Below are 21,355 nucleotides of genomic sequence, written 5' to 3' on the forward strand. Positions count from 1 at the left end.
TACTTGCTTTTGGGGTGGTGGTTTAACACTCATAACAGGAATATAAAAACAAAAATGTCAAACAAATTAGCTCCCAATATTTTAATGGGAAGAGCAGGAAAAAATGGTGGGAGGTTAGTTCAGGAAAAGGGTTAATGAATGTGAACTGTAGTGGTAAGGAAAGACAAAAGTCACATCCCAACTGTTTGCCTTCATATTAAGTTCTAACAACTTGACCTTGTGAGATGCAATTTGAGATCACTGAGACCAGTAAACACAGTGTGGGAAATTGCATATTATGCGTGCTATTCTTAATCTGATTAAATAATCCAGCTGCTGCCTCTCTGACACATTATTTAAAGGCCCCCATACATCAGAGATTGATTGCAGCAATCGTGCAATTTGTAATCGATTGTGTATAAAAATCTTTCCCTTTTTCAATCGATTGTGGCAATTCTGCAATCGATTGAAAAAGGGAAAGATTTTTATACACAAATTGCACAATTGCTGCAATCAATCTCTGATGTATGGGGGCCTTTATATGTGCTACAATCTGAGGCTCAATTACGATTGGACACATTGGTGCTCTGAACATAAGCAGAAAAAGACACACACCAGAAAATGTGACACGATGGATAAGGTCTACAGCAGATCACTTATTGTGATGGATGGATTATGGGTCCCCAGTATAATACATACAAGGTTCTCCAGCCACTTTGCAAATGTAATTGAGAGGAGTAAAAGTGAGTGTACTTTCTTCAGATTACTTTGAGCTATCTGATTTCTGAGAAGCAACTGGGATACCCAAAAGGTTAAACTCAATTCAATCAACTGCAGCAACACTCTCATGCTTTAGGAATAGTAAAACATGACTCTCACCCTTTTCATGCCAGCTACAAATCATAAACAGTGAGCTTCTGTCACTACTTCCCAGGCATCTCTCAAACAGACAGTAGGGTATATTTACTAAAGTGAGAGTTTTTAGAAATGGAGATGTTGCCCATAGCAACCAATCAGATTCTACATAACATTTATAAAAACTGTCACAGTGTTGCTTTAATTTCCACTGTCTGTGAACCTCCCTTTTCTTGTGAATTTATAGAGAGGAGTGCATCTCTAGCTCATAAGAGTCCTCAAGGAACCTGCCAAATTAGGAGGAATGACAGACCCAGGTGTGGTAAAAGCTAGGTGTCCATTTTAAATTAAGTTAAATACATTGGAATCCCCTCTCACCAGTACTGCAGTACTTATGGTTAAGAGGGCTGATCAGTGGTGACTCAGGTAGTTGCCCTGGCTGCTTGATTAATACTTTGCAAGGCTCCCTCCATTTGAGGTCGGCCATGTTGTGCTGGAAGTGGCATTAGTCCAGAGCCCATATTCTCTTGAAAAGACTGCTAAGATTAACTCGGGGCAGGGTCTGGGAGGTCCAGCTCCAAATACAATGAGGTCTCTGTATGCCAAATGGGTACACCTTTGATTTATACCAAGGTCCATTAAACGACTCAGAGTCAACCACCACAGGGGGCCTGCTGTAGTATAACATCGAAGGAGAGGTGAGACTACCCTCCAATAAGCAAACCATTCCATACATGCCAGTGTGCATAATGAGCAAGCTGTCAATGACCGCCAGTCCTTGCTGTGACTTGTAATTCCACAATAATACTTCATTTATTTATCATATGATGGAACCGACCTAGCATGGCATACCGTGTGCTGGTGTAACCCTCACTTCCTTAATGGACTCTGCAGTGAGGGGGTTAGTGGAGGAGGGCCAGCTTCTGCAGGCCCTCTGTCTGGGATATACACAGTAAAGAACAGGAGCTAGCTAGGAAAGATAGACTGTTGTACAGTGTCGGACTGGGTCATGAAGGGCCCACAGGGGAATGCAATGGCAGGGGCCCACTGAAGGGGTGTAGCCATCAATTAGAGGGGTGTGGTCATCCCAGACTATTACAATATCAATAATCTGTGACCCTTTTAATAAGTGGCTGCAGTTCCCACCTCCCCATAAAATCTGGCACCCCAGTGAGGTAGAGAGTTTACTGGCAGTGGCTCCCTATTAGAACCACTATCTGCTAATCACGTACAGACAGGCAGCCCCAGGGGCCGGGTGCTTTCTCCCACTGGGACTACCAATCCAGACCGCAATTAGCAGAGAGTGCTTATAATGGGAAGCCACTCCTCTGCTTTTCGACGAGCCCTACCCAGCTTCTAGGGGCTGCAGCTGATGTAGTCCCTAGAGGCCAGCGTTTGTACATGGAATGGGTATGAAATACCGGCAGTTGGGAAACCGACAGCGGCATCCCAATGGTCGGTATCCCGACAGGGGTCAAGCAAGTATACTAACCCTCCCCCCACCCCGCACCCTAACCCTCCCCCTCAATTAGTGCCTAATCCTAAATCTCCTCCCTTCGTGCCTAACCCTAACCCCCCCAGTGGTGCCTAACCCTAGCCCCCCTAGGGGTCCCTAATCCTAAACCCCCCTCAAAACCTAACCACGCTATGCTGCCTAACCTGAACACTCCCCCTGACGGCTAACAGCTAAGACACCCCGACTTACCTCATTCGGGATGGCGTCTGTCTAGATCCGGCGTCGGAATAAAAAATAGGCAACGTTATTTTGGCACCTATATATATACATATATACATATATATATACATACACAATATATACATACATACAATGTCCACATACTGTAGGTGCCCGGCATTACAACAGTCAATAGTAAAAGGCTCTCAGGGACTGGTTATAAATAGAAACTTGCAAAGGACCGTCCATACACACATTGCAAGACATATCTATATATATATATATATATATATATATATTATAGATATACACATGCATAGTACATAGTAGGCAATATGCACATACACTGCAGTAGTAGGAAACGTTCGGCATGCTGTGGTAACCCAGTATATATGTGTATATACATTGCATGCATATATATATATATATATATATGTATATATATATATATATATATATATATATATAAAAAGAAAATAATCCAGAGCCATCACATCCATATCAAAAAGAGTATTTTTATAAAGTCCAAAAAGACATCATAGTAGCAGCAACATATCCATATAAAAGTGTGTTATCAGGATGACCAGGCATATAGAACAGCAATATTCCAGTGAATATTCATCATAAGCAAAGTGCAGTGCCAGTAGCCATCACCAAATGACAGACTCGACGGCCATTGTGGTGTACCACAACCACCTTATTCAGGAGCCCAAGTCATAATACCACACACTAGGTTTATATACCCAACAGCCTGATTTCACAATTGGTAATCACACTCACCTGTCTGCATCCACACGCTCACACGCGCGCTGTCCCTGCTGTCTCTGCAAACCTCGCACCTGAAGTAGTGCCCCGTTGTCAAGGTAACGAAGTTAAGCTACCGGAGGTGACGTATAACAAGAACGTGTCACCGCGGCAACCAGACTAAACACATTACCGGCAGACTGACGAACTAGCTGGAAAGAAACATATCTCATTTCCAGCTAGAAAAGGTTCTATACCTGCAAAAAGGACTTATATAGCAAAAAGTCACACATTAGTGACATTGCTATATCACAATAAAGATGTATTTACAGCTAGGAACTAATGTTTAGCATAAAGGTTAAATAAGATTATATAGAAACCCAGGAAAGGTGTACAGGGACCAGTACTAACCTATCTAATATTAATAAAAAATCTTAAAGAGCTAGATTGCACCAAAGCGAACAAAGGCTGGTAAGTATATAATAAATTGTAACCACAAATAGGATAAAAAAGAAATCAAAAAAGCATGTAAATAATTATAATCTCACCACAAGATTCACCATTAGCCTATCAGTGCAAAGGAAAAAAACCCATAGCACTTTACATACAGATATTAATATTACAAAAACCAATTCAATGATATTCCCTCATTAAGACCAAAGGGAGCGATCGTATTCAAACGATTTATCCATACACATTCTCTTTGCAGAATGTCTGCCTCGATCACCTCCCCTTCTCATTGGAGGTATGTGATCAATCGGCAAAAATCGAAAATCCCTCAGAGTAGGTCCCTTAGAGACAAAATGTCGTGCAACAGGGGGTGTATTGACATCCATCACACTCATGGCTTTCTTAATCGAAGAGCGATGTAACGCAATTCTCTCCTTTAAAGTACGTATTGTTTTGCCAACGTAAATGAGGTGACAAGGACAGATGATGATGTAAATCACATACCGACTGTCACAATTTAGGTGATGGTTAATTTTATATTCCCTACCAGTCGTAGGGTTCAAAAAGGAAGCGCCTGTATCAGATATTGGCAGTTCACACAGCCGTGACATTTGAAGGCTCCATTATTAGGCTTCAGCCAGGTGGTAGATTTAATCGGTCCAATATCAGATTTCGCTATCCCATCCATAATGTTACTGCTTTTTTTGTAACAAAAAATTGGCTGTTCTTGGCATTGAGATCCTATAGTATCATCGGACTGTAGAATATGCCAATGCCTAAGTATGACATTACGAATATGTGCAGAGGCAATGGAGTAAGTGGAAACAAAAGTAAGTCTGTTGCTCTGGTCACTGCACTTGCTGTACAATAAAGCACTCGACTGTGTAAGTCCATTGCATTGTTTAATGGCATCATCAATTTCTGTTGCAGGATATCCTCTATCAAGGAACCTATCACCCATTTGTTGCAATGCTAAGGGGAGTTCAGAAGCATCAGAGGTGATACGTACCACCCTAAGTAATTGAGACAAAGGTAGACCACGTTTCAACGGTATTGGATGGAAACTATCTGCAGATAATAGCGTATTCTTATCTGTTGGTTTTCTCTATAGCCTGGTACACAATGTATTATTACTGGTGTATACAAAAACATCCAAGTAATTAATCATTAACTCACTATAGGCCATGGTGAATCTTATGGTAGTAGGCAGAGAGTTAAGCTTATCCACAAATTTGGTCAGCAGTTCCAAGCCACCAGTCCACACCATAAATAAATCATCTATATAACGAACGTAAAAAAATATATTTTCAGAAAAAGTGGGGTCTGCCATGATATGTTGTTTCTCATAATATGCATATAAAGATTTGCATAGGCAGGGGCCATATTTTACCCCATGGCAGTGCCTCGTTGTTGGGTTTCTATATAATCTTATTTATCCTTTATGCTAAACATTAGTTCCTAGCTGTAAATACATCTTTATTGTGATATAGCAATGTCACTAATGTGTGACTTTTTGCTATATAAGTCCTTTTTGCAGGTATAGAACCTTTTGTAGCTGGAAATGAGATATGTTTCTTTCCAGCTAGTTCATCAGTCTGCCGGTAATGTGTTTAGTCTGGTTGACGTGGTGACGCGTTCTTGTTATACGTCACCTGCGGTAGTTTAACTTTGTTACCTTGACAACGGGGCACTACTTCCGGTGCGAGGTTTGCAGAGACAGCAGGGTTGCAGACAGGTGAGTGTGATTTACCAATTGTGAAATCAGGCTGCTGGGTATATAAACATAGGGGGTCATTCAGACCCGCTCGTGAGCGTCAGGACGCTCGCAAGCGGGTCGATATTCCCCACTGCGCATGCGCACGACGGAGGGAGCTCCGTCGTGCGCATGCGCGAGACCCGGGGAGCGACGGGCTTTCCATCGCTCCGGGTCTCGCACCAAAGGGGGCGTGCTGTCGATGTTGATTGACAGCACGCCCCCTTTGGTGGGCGTGCCTGCCAGATGGAGGCGTTCCCATGGGAACGCCTACCGTCTGAAGCCGGCCCCACTGACATCACTAGTGATGTCAGTGGGAGTGATTTTGGCTCTGATAGAGCCAAAATCACTCCAGGGCTTGTGGCAGGGAGACCCTACCGCAGGGTCTCCATCGCAAGTCCGATGGTCGCGATGGTCAAGACCATCGCGACCATCTTTGTGGCCGCTCGCATATGCTGTGGGTGGTCACCCACAGCTATACGAGCGGCCAGGAGGCCGCTCCATTTTCATGGAGGAGGGCCCTGATTCAGAGCGAGCGCTCTGGTCAGAGCGTTCAGCTCTGAATCAGGCCCATAGTGTGTGGTATTATGACTTGGGCTCCTGACGAAGGTGGCTGTGGTACACCGAAACGGCCGTCGAGTCTGTCATTTGGTGATGGCTACTGGCATTGCACTTTGCTTATGATGAGTATTCACTGGACTATTGCTGTTCTATATACCATGTCATCCTGATAACACACTTTTATATGGATATTTTGCTGCTACTATGATGTCTTTTTGGACTTTATAAAAATACTGTTTTTGATATGGATGTGCTGGCTCTGGATTAATTTGTTTACATTACTATATATGTGCCACTGCACTCATATGGTTACCTACAGTTGTGCTGAAAGTCTGCTAATGTGTTACATATATATATATATATATATATAAACACTGTGTTGCAATATATAGACATCTGGCATAGCAGAGAGAGGGTTACAGGAGAGGCTGATGCATTGAAGAGGAAGCAGTTACAAGGATTCCAGTGAGAGGGATGCAGAGATTAGAGACATGTGTAGGCAGGGGGGTCACACTTAAGAGCATTTTTGTATTGCACTTTGTTACCTGTAGTAATGCTAAACACAGATGCCTGGGGACCTTGGCTGAAGTAGACATTGATATAAAGCACTTGCAAGCCAGGGTCCCTCACTGAGAGCAGGAAGCCAGCAGCCACGCAGGGGAAGAGAACTTGAAGCACACTCCTGCTGCAGGACCCAGGGTGGAGAGGAGGGGGCAGGTCTCTAGAGAAATAAAACCAGCTGATTGGTGGCTGATCTGGGGGGAGGGGGGCTTGGTTACTGACACTGGTAGTGTAAACAAACCTCCAGTGAGCAGCGTGGGACCTGGCAGGGGACATTAGTGAAGGGGGAAAAAAAAACATCTCACAGCCTGCAGTCTTCTGCCAGGACAGTTAGCAGCCGGATGACTGCCCGGAAAAGAGCTACAGTGTGCAGCCTGCCCTGCTGAAATGAACGGCCTCGGTGACCTGTTTTAGGCCCCGCCCTCCTGCAATTGAGGGTGTGGCTATGAATGCCCGGGGCCCACCGCCGGCCCAGTCCAAGCCTGCTGTTTTAGGCCACTTAAGAGACAATAAATAAATGCTTGTGGAAAGGAGTCAAGTAAATATAGGTGCTACTAGCCATTTAGTCAGTGCTGAGGTACCTCACTGAAGGAGAGGCTCTTGTTAGCCCCTCAACATGTGGTTAAAACATGATGTTCTGTAGATATTCAGTCAAGTAGTCTTCCGTCAGTGTGTCTGTGGTACAGAGTCAGAGTTAGCATCAGTCAGAATCTATGTCAGCGTCAGAGTCAACATCAGCCAGAGTTAGCCTCAGTCAAAGTTAGCACCACTAGTACCGCATGTTTTAAGTTACGGGCCCATTCAATATTAGGGAATCGATGTGGCTACCCAGTACTCAGCACACTTCAGATGGTGTTGGTTCCCAGAGTCCAGCTCCTTTCTCTGGCAGTGTGCATGTGTAAATTCAGGTCACATATTATTATTATGCATACTAACACTGCCGGGTCAGTCCCAGCACTGTAACATTTTGGAGCTATTAATTAATGATGGAATCATCTGTGGTAAGTATGACAGAGATGGTTGCTTTTCAGAGCAGCCGTTCCAGCACCATAGCATACTTACTGACCTATCAGGAATCATTTCCGGGAGCAGGTCATTTAGCCCCGCCCCCTCTCACATTTCTCTGAAAATCTCCCCATCCTGGTCACTTCACTAGGAAGTGGGTGGGATGCGGAAGGTCTGCTTACTGTTTCAGGGGTGCGGGGGTTACCCGAAAAATCAGGAGCCTCTAACGACTCTCGGGAGAGTAGGCAAGTATGCACCATAGCTATATTGAATTGTTACAATATTTTAATATTCACCACCTACCTAATAATAAATAGGACTTTAAGACTCTTAGGGCGGGGTATATCAATGCTATTTTGTGGTAAAACATCCAAAAAAATGGCACTTAGTCTTAGTCACACAAGATACCCAGAATTATTAGTCAGACGGTTTGGGACAGGGCACAGTGTCTCCTTCATGTTCCATCTGAAGCTAAGAAACAAAGGACTGGTTCCAATATTTAGACACAAAGGCTAAGCCCACCTATAGCCAACGCCCCAGATACTCGTTTTAAGTTTCAAACAACTGCCTCAGTAGGTTAATGTATATACCTTATGTGTGCCTTTTACTGTAGATATTGAGCCTGCATATATCTTCATGCCTGGCACAAGACCACTAGCTGCTTAATTAGTGGTTTAATCCATTATCACTGCGTGCTCAGTTAGGGGTCTATTCATGTACATTTGTGGTGGTGAATTGTTACTTATCACTATAGATCGCATCAGGTTGATGCGATCTATAGCTTAGATAAGGAGCAGTTCAGGAATACTTACCTATCCTGTGATGCGATCCAGTATCCATGGGTCCAGCGATGCAGTCTTCTTCTTCGGTCCTCTGCTTGCAGTAGGATTGTCCCCTTCTGTGCCGGCTGCCGGGTCACCTCCCTGCAGCATGTGGGGCAGTGCGAGGGAGTACTGGGAGCTGGAGGTAGCGGACAGTGTGAGGGGGGAGCAGAGGGAAGTGTGAGGAGATGAGCGGTTCGGTTTTACCAATTATCTCTGATTAAGAAGTGGTGACCTGTCATATGCATATGTTAGGTCACACCTGACATAGCGGGGGACACTGGCAGTTAATAGGTGGTGATCACCTTACTACAGCAGCGGCGGAGGTAGGGCAGAGTAGAGGGAGGGGGCACTGTGGCAGTAAACAGCCAGGCGGAGGTGACTCCTCCCTGGGCTCCTCTGATAGGCTGCTGTAGCAGCAGGGGATGGGGAGAGCAGGGAGTAGTCATGACGCTGCAGCAATTCATCATTGCCCTGACGTAGAGACAGCTGATGTGAAAATAAGCTGTCCCCGCGAGCGTATGGGGACAATGGGCCATTCCGCAAAAGGAAGGTAAGTAGGAGATATCTGTGAGATCTCCTGCTTTACCTTTGTGATGAATGGCCCCAATACTTAATATCTACAATTGCAGGTGAAAATGTGTATTTTCACCTGCTTTTGTAGAAATTAAGTGATGATGAATAGGCCCCTTGGTGTAACTTTGCAAAATACAAAAGAACAAATAAATAAATAAACAAATAAATATGTTAATGGTAAGTATGGTGAAATGTAAACTTTATGTCAGCAAATAATTGGACATTAGTTTCCTTTTAGGAAGTGAGGCTGGGGATGGGGCCTCAGGTTTGTGCATGTGGGTCCTCTGCTCCTTCTCCTCTCCCCTTCTATCTAAACAAATAACAAAAAGCCAGACAAGACAAACACTGAAAGATAAAAACCTACACTAAAGGTGGGTACACACCTGACAGATATATCTGCAGATGATGGTCGTTCTTACACACTGAACAACCATCATCTGCATGCTGCAGTGGGTCAGGCCGGACTGGGGGTGGGTAGGGGGCATGGCCTAATTGTGGGAAATGTGGCCACACCCCCCTCGGGGAATTTTTTTTGCTGCGCACTGGGGGTGGGGGGGCTGTGTGCCCCTCAGTCAGGCGCACAGCCAATGCGGGGCGCGATCAGTGTTGGCATAGGAGACTGTTCGTGCAGCGTGTGCTGGGCTGCTGTGGATGGGGAGCTGTGCTGGAGCCAGGTAAGTAGTACCCGCTCGCAGCTCTCCCTCCCCCCCCTCTGCACCCCTGTGTACGGGCGATCACACTTGCCGATGGACAGATATGTCTGCAGACATATCTATTTATTGACTGTGCAGCACAGCCAATGCTATATGTCTGTGAACAACGTTGTTCACAGACATATCGTCTGTACACACTGGCCGATGGAAGCACGATATATTGGCCAATCAATCGATCGGCCAATACATCGGCCAGTGTGTACCCAGCATAACACTACAATCCTCACAAACACACCACAGACACACACACAAATAATCACTTACAAGATGGAAAATAAAATTGACACCAAACAAAACAATAAGACAAACTTTAAACTCAGAGAATACTATACAAAAAATGACAAGATTACTTTCAGAAATCCCAGGAACACTCACCAAAGTTCTCTTACAAATCACCTCTCACCTATTATCTCCAACCACCTGACTACACCCTCACCATAAGGCAATGCTTGTTCTGGTGTCAGTGGGCTTATAGAGGGTTTCTGATGTAGAAATTGCATGCAGTATTCATTGGAAATATCAAAACCGATGACAAAACTGACCAACATCGCTGTCAGTTTCAAATGATACTGAAAACTGACAGATAGTAAATACACATTGTTTAGACACAAACTTGCCATCTATACCGAGAGGTTTCCATCGGTTTTGAAACCAACACAAAAAAAATTATTTGAAAATTTACCACAAGTCCTCTTCTAAAATGTATCTGCTGCTGGGGACATGTTACCATAGGGCTAACATCCTGTCAGTAACCCTTTGTCACTGACACCGTATTCAAACTATTATGTACAGAACATTGCCCTAGGTGAAGCTTAAGCTACAGTATCTGTTCACTTCAGTCATAACTAAAATAATATGTGACCATGGTACACCAGAAAGTAGTCACCCGTGTCACACCTTTTCTAAAAAAAAGGCTTATCTCCATTCCTGATTCTTTCACAATAATAGGTGACAGAAAACAGGAGGCCGCAAAGTGAAAGGATTCCTCACTCATCCTCTGGAGTTTGGACAGCATGGGGGTCTTGGACTACATGCTCAAGCACATGTCAGGAGGGAGTGACACTTAGAACCCGCCACTGTCTACGGTGAGCAGTCTTGCTATCAACATTTTGAATAATATAACTTTATTTTTAAACACAGCCATAATGTGTGCATATGTGTTTTGTTTGTGTGAAAAAAAATTGCCAAATGTCATTTGCAATTGTTGTTGAATATGAGGGGCCTGATGCAGATTAGGTAGTGTGAATGCCACATGCAGTTGGCTGATGTTGTAGTGTAATGCCGCATATCCACTACACGATATCGCTCCATGAGTCCCCGGCAGCAGAGTGCTCAGTGGCCATAACGACATTGAGCACACACACTGAACGATATCATTCACAATATCGTTCAGTGCCGGCACCCTCCCTTATCCTCGAACCTACTCAACCTGACGATATCATCAGGTTGGACAGCAGGTTTGGGCGATGAGCGACTTCGTCAACGAGCATCGGGGGTGCGCATCGCTGGTCGTTGACGGCATATCCACTGGCCGATATAATGAACGATTGAACGATATTTGTTACCGCTCAGAGACGCAGTTCATATTCGGACGCGAGGTGATTATTAGTGGGCATACCTGGGAGGCAACAGGGGTGTGGCTAAGCTGATGTGGGCGCGATGCTGAAAGCGGCTGCATCCAAAGATGCTAACCTGCTCCCACAGGTAGCTATACTTGGACGGAGAAACTGCAACTGCCATAGGGCTGGAGTAAGTTTTGATGGTGTCTAAAGACGCATATAGGGCCTGATTCAAAGATGTACGCAGTGCTGATATTTACTTGGGTTGAGCACATGGGCAAAAGGTTTTAAAATCCCTTACTGTGCACGCTTGGCCAAACGTTAGTGATGCGTTCACATTTGTGTTTAGAATCGCTAACACTTGAGAAGGGGCCAATTCATGGGCATGTTATGGTAGCGTCACAGGCATGTCTGCTGCGTTCCCAATCACAAATACAATGCTTCAGAGGCCATGTTTAGCTGGATTTGAGGAGAGTAACTAGAGTAGACCTGCAAATGTCGATGGTGTTACCGATGTTGTGTCGATGTTGGTATGTTTACAAACTCCATCACAAATGCACAGACTACAGAGCCTGAAAGTAGGAGTCTCAGCGCTCGTACACTCCATCGCACAGTCATGTACAATAGGAAGGCTGAGATTAGAACTTGCATATTTCCACGGCTGCATTACCATTTATCTCTGAATCAGGCCCATAGACGAAAATGAAGCGTCTCAAGATGCTGCAAGTTTGCATCTGTTTTTATAAAATTGGGTGCAGAATTAGCGCTTCTGTAAATGAAGCAGCCGCGGCAGAGTCTGTGTCCTTCTCAGAATCAGGCTCTATAGTAGGTGTGTTAGGCTAGAAGGATGGATGGCAATAACAGATTAATATCATTACAAAGATGCTTTACTCTTGAATAAAGTACTTTTTAATTAATTGCGTTTTTCTAAATGTCAGTGGTGCACATGTGCAGACGGGGACGCTCAGGATGCCCATGGTCAGAATCCCAACACCAGCATCCCAACAGGGTTAGGATACTGACACCTGTCAGTAAGTATCCTAATCCTCCCCCTAACCCTCTCTCCCCACTGCCTAACCCTCCAAGCTAGTGCCTAACCCTAACCCTCCCACTAGTGCCTAACCCTAATCCTCCCCCCAGTGCCTAAACCTAACCCTCCACGCTAGTGCCTAACCCTAACTCTCCCACTAGTGCCTAACCCTAACTCTCCCACTAGTGCCTAACCCTAACTCTCCCACTAGTGCCTAACCCTAACTCTCCCACTAGTGCCTAACCCTAACTCTCCCACTAGTGCCTAACCCTAACTCTCCCACTAGTGCCTAACACTAATCCTCCCACTAGTGCCTAACCCTAACCTTCCCACTAGTGCCTAACCCTAATCCTCCCCCCAGTGCCTAAACCTAACCCTCCACGCTAGTGCCTAACCCTAACTCTCCCACTAGTGCCTAACACTAATCCTCCCACTAGTGCCTAACCCTAACCCTTCCACTAGTGCCTAACCCTAATCCTCCCCCCAGTGCCTAAACTTAACCCTCCACGGTAGTGCCTAACCCTAACCCTTCCACTAGTGCCTAACCCTAATCCTCCCCCCAGTGCCTAAACTTAACCCTCCACGGTAGTGCCTAACCCTAACTCTCCCACTAGTGCCTAACCCTAACTCTCCCACTAGTGCCTAACCCTAACTCTCTCACTAGTGCCTAACCCTAACTCTCCCACTAGTGCCTAACCCTAACTCTCCCACTAGTGCCTAACCCTAACTCTCCCACCCTCTCCTAACCCAACTACATACCATTGGCATGCCAGCACTGGGAGTCTGACAGGTGTCGGGATTCAGGCGCTGGTATATAACTGTTGGTATTATAACTCCAGAGACAGCAAGAGAGATAAACCTATAAAATAAAACTACATCTACTGGAACAGGGAATTATGCAAATCATCTGAGGCAGATTACTGTCTCATTTACTGCTCAAAATTTAAATATCAACCAAACAGACACCCTTCCTGATCATTGTTACATAGTAACAGTCAGTATGCTCAAGAATTAAGATTGTAAGCTCCACTGAGGCAGGTACTGAATGAGCAAATATTCTCTGTACAGCGTTACGGAATATGGACCTGATTCAGAGCCACTCGCTGTTTGCGAGCGCTCGTTCTGAATCAGGGCGGGTTTTTTTTTTATTTCGGCCTGCAGGTTAGGGTTAGGCACCCCTCCCCTGGGAGACTTAGGTTTAGGCTGCGGGGACGGGGGTTAGGTTTAGGCACTTAGTGGGAGGTTACGGCTGGCACTAGGGGGTAGGTTAGGGAAGGCACCCCAAGGGAGGGTTAGGGTTAGGGGGGTACCTAAATCCGCTATCGGGATCTTCACACCTGCCGGCCAACCAGCATTGGGATAATACATACTGATTCCCATGTCACAAGTGTGAACATGTAAATGTTAACAGCACAGACTAGAAATAGGAGTAATGTCATGTAAGATATAAGGCTTCCATTACATAGATGGCAGAAAATTATACATAAAATTTAAAAGTACAACTTGATTATGTTGCAGTAAAAGCATCTACACTTTGAAGCTACACCTGTAAATTGTCCAGTGCTTCCTGATTTGGCCACAAAGATCTGTAACATATTATGTTACAAACATTAGGTAAGTAGGTATGTAATCATATATCAGGTGACAGTGCATCCTGTGCTGTAGGTATCCTTAGACATGCTACTTGTGTGAATGCAACAAAAATTATAACCTGGCTGCTGTTCAAGGCTCTTATGGGGATACTATGAACCTGAACACTTAGGGGTAAATTTACTAAGAAGTATGTTTAGCTGAGATCGTGTTTTCCGATGGTGTATCAGATCGAGATTACTTACCCGAGTTTGCAGTGTCTGACTGCAGCCAAACTCTCCTGAACAAGCAGCCTGCACATATCAGTGAGATATGTGCAGGCTGCTTGTGTGGCATACCTGTGAAAAAAGGGTTAATTTAAAAAAAAAAATTACGTAGAGCCCCCCCCTAAAAAGCATAACCAGCCCCGGGCTTCTCAGCCAGTCCTAGTTCCTAAACATACAGGGGAAAAAACATAGGCATTTTTTTGCCCATATTTTTAAAACCAGGACAGGCTTAGCAGCCCAGTGCTAGTTCCTAAAATACGGGGGAACCCTATACGTTTTTCCCCATATTTTTTGGAACCAGGACTGGCTGAGGTGCCCGAGGCTGGTTGTGCTTTTTTGGGGGGACCCTACGTCATTTAAAGAAAAATCAGAAAAATACTTTACAGTAGGTAGTTTACATGCAGAAACATACACAAATCACACAGATCTGTGTATGTTTCTGACAAACTTGCAGCTCAGGAGGTGGTCTATTTGAAACTTCTATTTAGCTCCAAGTTTGCTACAATTATACCCATGATTTTAATCACGATTCTTAGTAAATTCCAGAGTTGCATCTTTTTCATTGAAAGTACTTTTGAGTTTAATTGTGTTTGCAATCTCACCCGGGTTTTTCAGTGGACATAGAGAAATGTCTCCCAAACTCACCCGTGTGTCTTTAGTAAATTTGCGAGTTGAAAAAAATGCCTAAACTCACCCGAGATTGTAATCTCGACCAAACGTGATTCTTAGTAAATGTACCCCTTACTGAGAGTTATATTATAATGTTGTCAAAATGCAGATGTGCATGGTGCTTCTTTTGCCCAATTGACCACTGTGCCCACCAATCTAATTCATTATAACTTTCTATTTCCCTTCACCTCCACAAAACACTTCTCATTGGTGTCTGATTTATTGAATATATTTATTACATTTTTGTATTCCAAATATAAATAGCTCTTGATGGTGGAAAAGGAGTACCACTGAAAGCACAGACCAATTTTCCAGCACGCCGAGGATGTGTAAATATAAAGTCATTTATCTGGGGTTTAATGACTTTTAACAACCCACAAAAGCACAAATGCCACCTGAGCACACAGATCAACACCTTGTAGCTTATGTGGCATGAGAGAGAAGACACTTTCATACATGTAGCCTGTATTCAACAAGAAATCCCGTGACCTGTCTAGAGTTTAGTAGCCTGTCATTTTCTTTTTGTATCATTTTGAATTACAGTGTAGCATAGTTGTATCATAGAGGTAATTTGTCTTTCACCTTTCACAGACAGACTGGGGACATAATATGTGCAGGAGAACAGCGACAATACAAATCTTGTCAGTCCATGGTAAGCCATTTCAGCCTATGTGTCACGTATGTTATAGCAGATATCAACCTAAATGTTCAGTACTGGTAATGTCATTGTTACATTCAAAAGAGGCAGTGACCAAAATATCTTACTGTGAAACACTGACCATCCTTATATGATACTGATGTCAGAATTGCAGGGCTAGTACCTGCTATTAGACCAGGCAGCAGATGGGGCCCATTGTGTCCTCTTAGCTATTGGGCAACATGTACATGTAGCTACCAATCATACTGCTCCAGACAGTATTCACCAGAGAGGATTACACAGTTAGCAAGGAGCTTAGTGAGCTTCCTGAAGTGTGACTGATAATACCGCAAGGCATTTGAAGTCCCAGAAATCCCTAATGAGCCAAAATTCTAGGGCTCAAATATTAAATTCTGCTCAGAAGGGAAGGTTATTTTGCAGAGTGGTCTGGTATGGGAAAGGTTTGGAGGGAGTCCCTCTTTGGGACTCCATCTAATTATGCTATGGAACCATCACATTTCTAGTTGCATCCCTGCTGATACTTATAAATTCATCAAAATGATAGGAATAAGCCCAGTGCTCCTACTGCACAGTATATCTGTGGTCTTGTCATTATTCATTTTAATGTATGATATGATTTTATAGTTGTGTCCGGAAGATGCAGTGCCCTTTAGGAACCTGCAATGTGCTCTCTACAACAATAGGCCCATCCCGGGATGGTCTCAGCAGAGATATGAATGGGTACCGTTTTATGGAGGTAATCATAGAAAGTATGTAAGTATATTAAATCATAGATAAAACCTAATATTTGACTTTTGTGTAATCTAAAACAGTTGTCTATACCGAATACTGGCCCTGATTCAGAGCCGGACGCTCTGACAGAGCGTTCGCTCTGAATCAGGGCTGGGCTATTTTTTTTTTTAGAGTGGCCTCCTGTCCGCTCGCATAGCTGTGGGTGAAGGTCAAGACCATCGCGACCATCGGGCTTGCGACAACACCCTTGTGGTAGGGTCTCGTTGCCGCAAGCCCCAGAGAGATTTCGGCTCAAACAGTGCCGAAATCTCTCCAAGTGATGTCAGTGGGCCGGCTCCAAATGGAGGCGTTCACATGGGAACGCCTCCGTTTGGGCAGCCACTCCCCCGGCCCGCCCACCATAGGGGGCGTGCTGTCACTCAACATCGACAACACCTCACCTTTGGTACTAGACCCGGAGCGACGACTTGCCCGTCGCTATCCGGGTCTCACACATGGGCACGACGGAGCCGGCTCCGTCGTGCGCATGCGCTCTGGGCCACCGTCGACCCGGTTGCGAGCGCTCAACGCTTGCGTCTGGGTCTGAATCAGGCCCTCTGCTCCAAGTAATTTTAATTGTCTATTACTAATGATTTCATGAAGCTGGATACCCTTTCTTAATCATATTTGTATTTTCAGCCCCCACTGCCTGTGATTTAAACTGCTTGGCCGTTGGACAGAACTTTTATTACAGCTTTGGGCGAGTGTTGGATGGAACCAGTTGTGGACCAGACCCTGGTGGAACCTGCATCAATGGTCAATGCCTGGTGATTATCTCCAAATAATCACATAGAACAGTGCACAAAACAAACCAAAAAAAACAACAACAACTAGCTACTACTTTACAAATCATATGTATCAGTAATCAGATGCTTTTTCATTTTGTAAACTACAGAAGGGAAGTGACAAATAAAATTAGATTGGTTGCTATGAGTTACTGCACTTTTATTGCATTTACCTGTGCAGCAGTGTTTGTACATTTTCATACAGTACATGTGCTCATCTTGTTTAGGAATAAAATTAGGCTGTATGAGCTTCACTACTGTTCATGCACAGATCTCATTTGGCAATGCTAAATATGTTTCTGTTGCAAATTAGTTTCACCTGTCAGCAAAACTAATTTGTTGGGTGGCCAGATGCCTCATTGCGAAGAGTGCCACTTACTCACACACCATGACCAAGCTCTAAAGACAGACCCAAACATTTATTTATGGACATGTGCATGGATTAGTATGGCTTTGATTAATTTGCGACAGAAGCACATTAATCCAAGACTTAGAGGGGTATTCAATATGAAACGTTAACTTCACTGTCGAAGTTAACGTTTCATATCGGAGTTTTTACCTGCGTTAAAGTATCGGGCGCCCCCCCGCTTATCCCTGTATTCAATATAAAATTAACGAAAACGGGAGCCTCCGAAGTTGGATTTGTGTAAAGTTACGAATTTTTCCTTAAAAAAATTGTAAGACCCCCCTAAAGTTGTAAAAACATGGGGGATCACTATGGGTACCCCCGTTTTAGCCTTTAATTGAAAGTCGGGGATTTAAATAGCTGCGGCAGGTGTTTTTTCCCGACATTGAAGAAGTGATGCAGAAGAGCACTTAGGTTATTTTTTTCGTTTTTTAAGTGGTCCCATCAAATTTGGGGTACATGAAAATGGGTACTAGCATATTTTTAAGTCCCTAAAGTTTTTAAAAATTCTGCAATTGTGCACCTGCCGCTATAAATATATTCTAGAAAACATCTGCCGCATACTTGCAGAATAGCCCTGAACCTATTTCCCTATTTTTAAACAATTTTTTCCAAATTTTTTTTTTTTCACCCCAATTTTTAAATACATTTTTTTGGGTGTCCCTATTTTTTTTTAAAAAACTTTTTTTGACACAGTTCTTTTTTAAATGTCATTCCCAGGGGTGCAGGCTATTTTTTTTAAGCCTGCACCCCTAAACCCCAATTCTGCACTTTTTTTCGACACCTATTCAATGGTGAAAAGTTATCCCCGTTTTTGATCAAAGACTTTTCGAACCTGCGATAAGTCTTTGAAATTGAATACGGTGTAAAAGTCAAACCTGCGATAATGACGTCAAAAGTGCGATATTAACGCAAAAACGATGTTTTCGCTCCCTTATTGAATACCCCTATTAATCTTACAAACCCGTCAGGTTCATAGCACAAATTATCTCCTCCATTTTATCTGCTTAAATAAAAATTACAAAAATACAATGTATTTCAAGTAGGCTACTAGGGAATGGGTATAAAATACCGGCAGCTGAGTAGTCAGTCCTCTTCCTCACGCGACGTAGCTCCTCAGCAGCGCGGCACTACGTAATGATGTCAAGCAGCGTCTTAGAAAAAACCCTCTAACGTGTATTCTACGGCAGTCAGCGGTAGGCGGTGCTGGTGAGCCTGATTGGACAGTGGGTGGGCTGGATCATACAGCAAGTGGGCAGTATCATGTAGCAAGAGGGGCAGCAGTTCGGAATTGCGGGTGGGCCCGTCTCGGCAGTCCCCCTCTGATGGCGGCCCTGCCTCTCCCTACCCCTCCCTTAGTGGTGCCTAACCCTAACCTCCCCCTGATGGTGCCTAACCCCATAGTCATAACTAGACTTTTTGGTGCCCTGTGCCAGAGAGAGCATTAGCGCACCCCACCCATATTTTAAATAGGGACATAAGATAATGCACCTGAAAAAGGGCCATGGCCTCATGGGGAAGGGCCAGGGAAGAGATAGGGGAGGCCAGGAGAAGCTTGGGATAAAAGAAAAGGAAGCTACAAATGAGAATAATAATAAACAGGAAAATTGACAGAAAAAAAGGGATTTTCCCTCCAGCACACTGCAGCAATATCAACAAAAATACTTGAATCCTACATAATAATAGAAATTCAGAGGTATTAGTTACATACATTTGCAAATATATGAATAAGCGCCGGGCCAACGTCAAGGCTCCTCTAACAGCGTCCCTAACATTATGGGGTTCACGTCCGAGGCGCAGGGAACCCCAAAAGAATCAGCCAAGGACCATCCCCAGGGCATCATACGAAAAAGGGAAAAAAGGTGATAGTGAAGCGTAAAGTATAATTTGTAAAGATAAATCAATAAGTGTTAATATAATGAGAAAGAGTTAAAATTACATAAATAATAGACAAACAAATAGAAAGGAGATGAAAAAATATCTAAGTGAAGTTAAGTGGTGATGCCCTGAAAAAGGCCCAACCAGAGCAAAAAAAAAAAATAGGATACCTACCGACAGGTGTCGGTATCCTAACCCTGTCGGGATGCCAGCATCAGGATTCTGACTACCGGGATTCTGAGCACCGGCATCCCATACCCATACCCCCTAAGGACCTGAGTGAGTAATAAAGTGGAAAACAGGCCGTATGGCAAGGGTATAGCAATAGAGGGTGTAGGGGTGCTGTTGCTATGGGGTATAGATAGTGTCGCCATCAGGGGGGTACCGGTGGGTTCAATGATCCTGACTACAAACTGCTGATTGAGATCATTAGTGCCAGAAGCAGATACAGATTATAATGAAGGAACCTACCCTGGTAAACCCCTATCACAGACAGGTTTCCCTCCCCAACCAGATCAGTAGCCCCACCCCTAGCTTTCTTCCTCTCTTCTCCTTCCTCCTACTTCCACTGGCCCTACACAAATGAAGGCTGGCACTGTAGCTTCAGATTCTCTTGTGGGCATATTCAATTGCGAGAATAGCTAAAGCCCACAGCTGCAGTTTTTTTCCCACAGGTGCGGGATTTCTGCTATTCAATTAGGTGTGGGGTTTTCATTTTCTGAGAAGCAGGAGGTTTTTTTTTCTTGCAGCCCCAGAGCATAACTAATTTTTCCTAGAATCCATAATTTTTAGGAAAAATGGTTGGGAATTGCTCTGGGACCCCTGCAGCAGCCCCCCACCCTTAATGACTAATTTAAGCAATTGGAAGTTTCCATTTAGCTTAAATAGTCAGTAAGTACTTACCATCCAAAGCGCTGTCTTCTTCATCCAGGCTATCGGGACCTGATCTTCTACAGCAGCGTGTGTGGCAAGGGTGTGCAGTCGTGATGCCGATGGTCGAAATGCCGACCACCGGCTTCCCTACTGTCAAATCCCGACAGGATACTAATGACAAGTGTCATTAGATCTACGCTGGGAGCCCGACGCCCGGCATACCAAAGGTAAGCCGGGCGCGGACAGCTGTGGAGGGGGAGGCATAGGTTTCAGGGCTCCCGGGGGGACTTAGGATTAGGCACCCCCCCGGGAGTGTTAGGGTAGGGGAAGGGGGAATTAGCGTTAGGCACACCCAGTGGGGAGGTTAGGGTTTGGTAACCCCCGGGAGTCTTAGGTTTAGGGTGTGGGGAAGGGGGGGTGAGGTTTAGGCACTTACAGGGGGGGCTAGGGTTAGGCACCCCTATAGGAGGGTTAGGGAAGCGAGAGGGTTAGCAATAGTTAAAATACTTACCATCTGGATTTTCAGGGCTGCCGGTCATCCACTGTCAGGATTTGAACCGTTGGACATAGGTCCAGTGGTCATTCATACCGATACCGTGGTAAGTATGTGTATATGTGAGTGTGTGTAAGTATGTGTGAGTGTGTGCGAGTGTCTGTGTGACCTCCCCCCAATGTGTGTGAGCCTGCCTCATGTAGCATTTATGTGCAGCACCACATCTTCACTAGAGCAATGAAACCCCAGAGAATATGAGCATGCCCTTGAGATGTACAATAATTGCTGCTATTTGCCTGATGCCTGCCTGATGCTTAGGTAATGATAAACATTGGTTAATGAGATATGTAGATGGATGCAGGAAACACATCATTTTTTTCCTATGGCTTAATATTTGCTTAAAAAAATAACACAGCACCCCATTTGTATCACTGCATTGGCATAATGACAAAATGTAAACTGGGGCCACTTTGTGGCATAATGTGAACTTGGGGCAATGTGGCATAATGTCAATGGGGCACTGTGTGGAGTAATGTGAACTGAGGGCACTACAATATCTCATAATATAAACTGGGGCACTGTGTGAATGTGAATTAGGACACTACTAAGGGGCATAACATGAACAACTGCTGTTCTTCAAATGCCAACAGGCCCTGTCAGACATTAAAATGTTCCATTACAGGG

At 44.4% G+C, this 21,355-nt stretch overlaps 1 protein-coding gene across 1 annotated transcript in view; it reads left to right on the forward strand.

Moving 5' to 3' along the window:
• LOC148454103 (ADAMTS-like protein 5) overlaps window positions 1-21,355 on the forward strand; it is a 66,527-nt gene that overhangs the window by 21,614 nt on the left and 23,558 nt on the right. Inside the window, exons 5-9 of the mRNA XM_088461247.1 lie at window positions 7,680-7,832; window positions 10,642-10,778; window positions 15,399-15,459; window positions 16,090-16,201; window positions 16,876-17,003. Coding sequence (XP_088317373.1) covers window positions 7,680-7,832; window positions 10,642-10,778; window positions 15,399-15,459; window positions 16,090-16,201; window positions 16,876-17,003 — 591 coding nt within the window. The remainder of the gene's footprint in view (window positions 1-7,679; window positions 7,833-10,641; window positions 10,779-15,398; window positions 15,460-16,089; window positions 16,202-16,875; window positions 17,004-21,355) is intronic.

The sequence above is a fragment of the Taudactylus pleione genome, unplaced genomic scaffold (assembly GCF_031769625.1).
Source record: "Taudactylus pleione unplaced genomic scaffold, aTauple2 ptg001032l, whole genome shotgun sequence".
Lineage (NCBI taxonomy): Eukaryota > Metazoa > Chordata > Amphibia > Anura > Myobatrachidae > Taudactylus > Taudactylus pleione.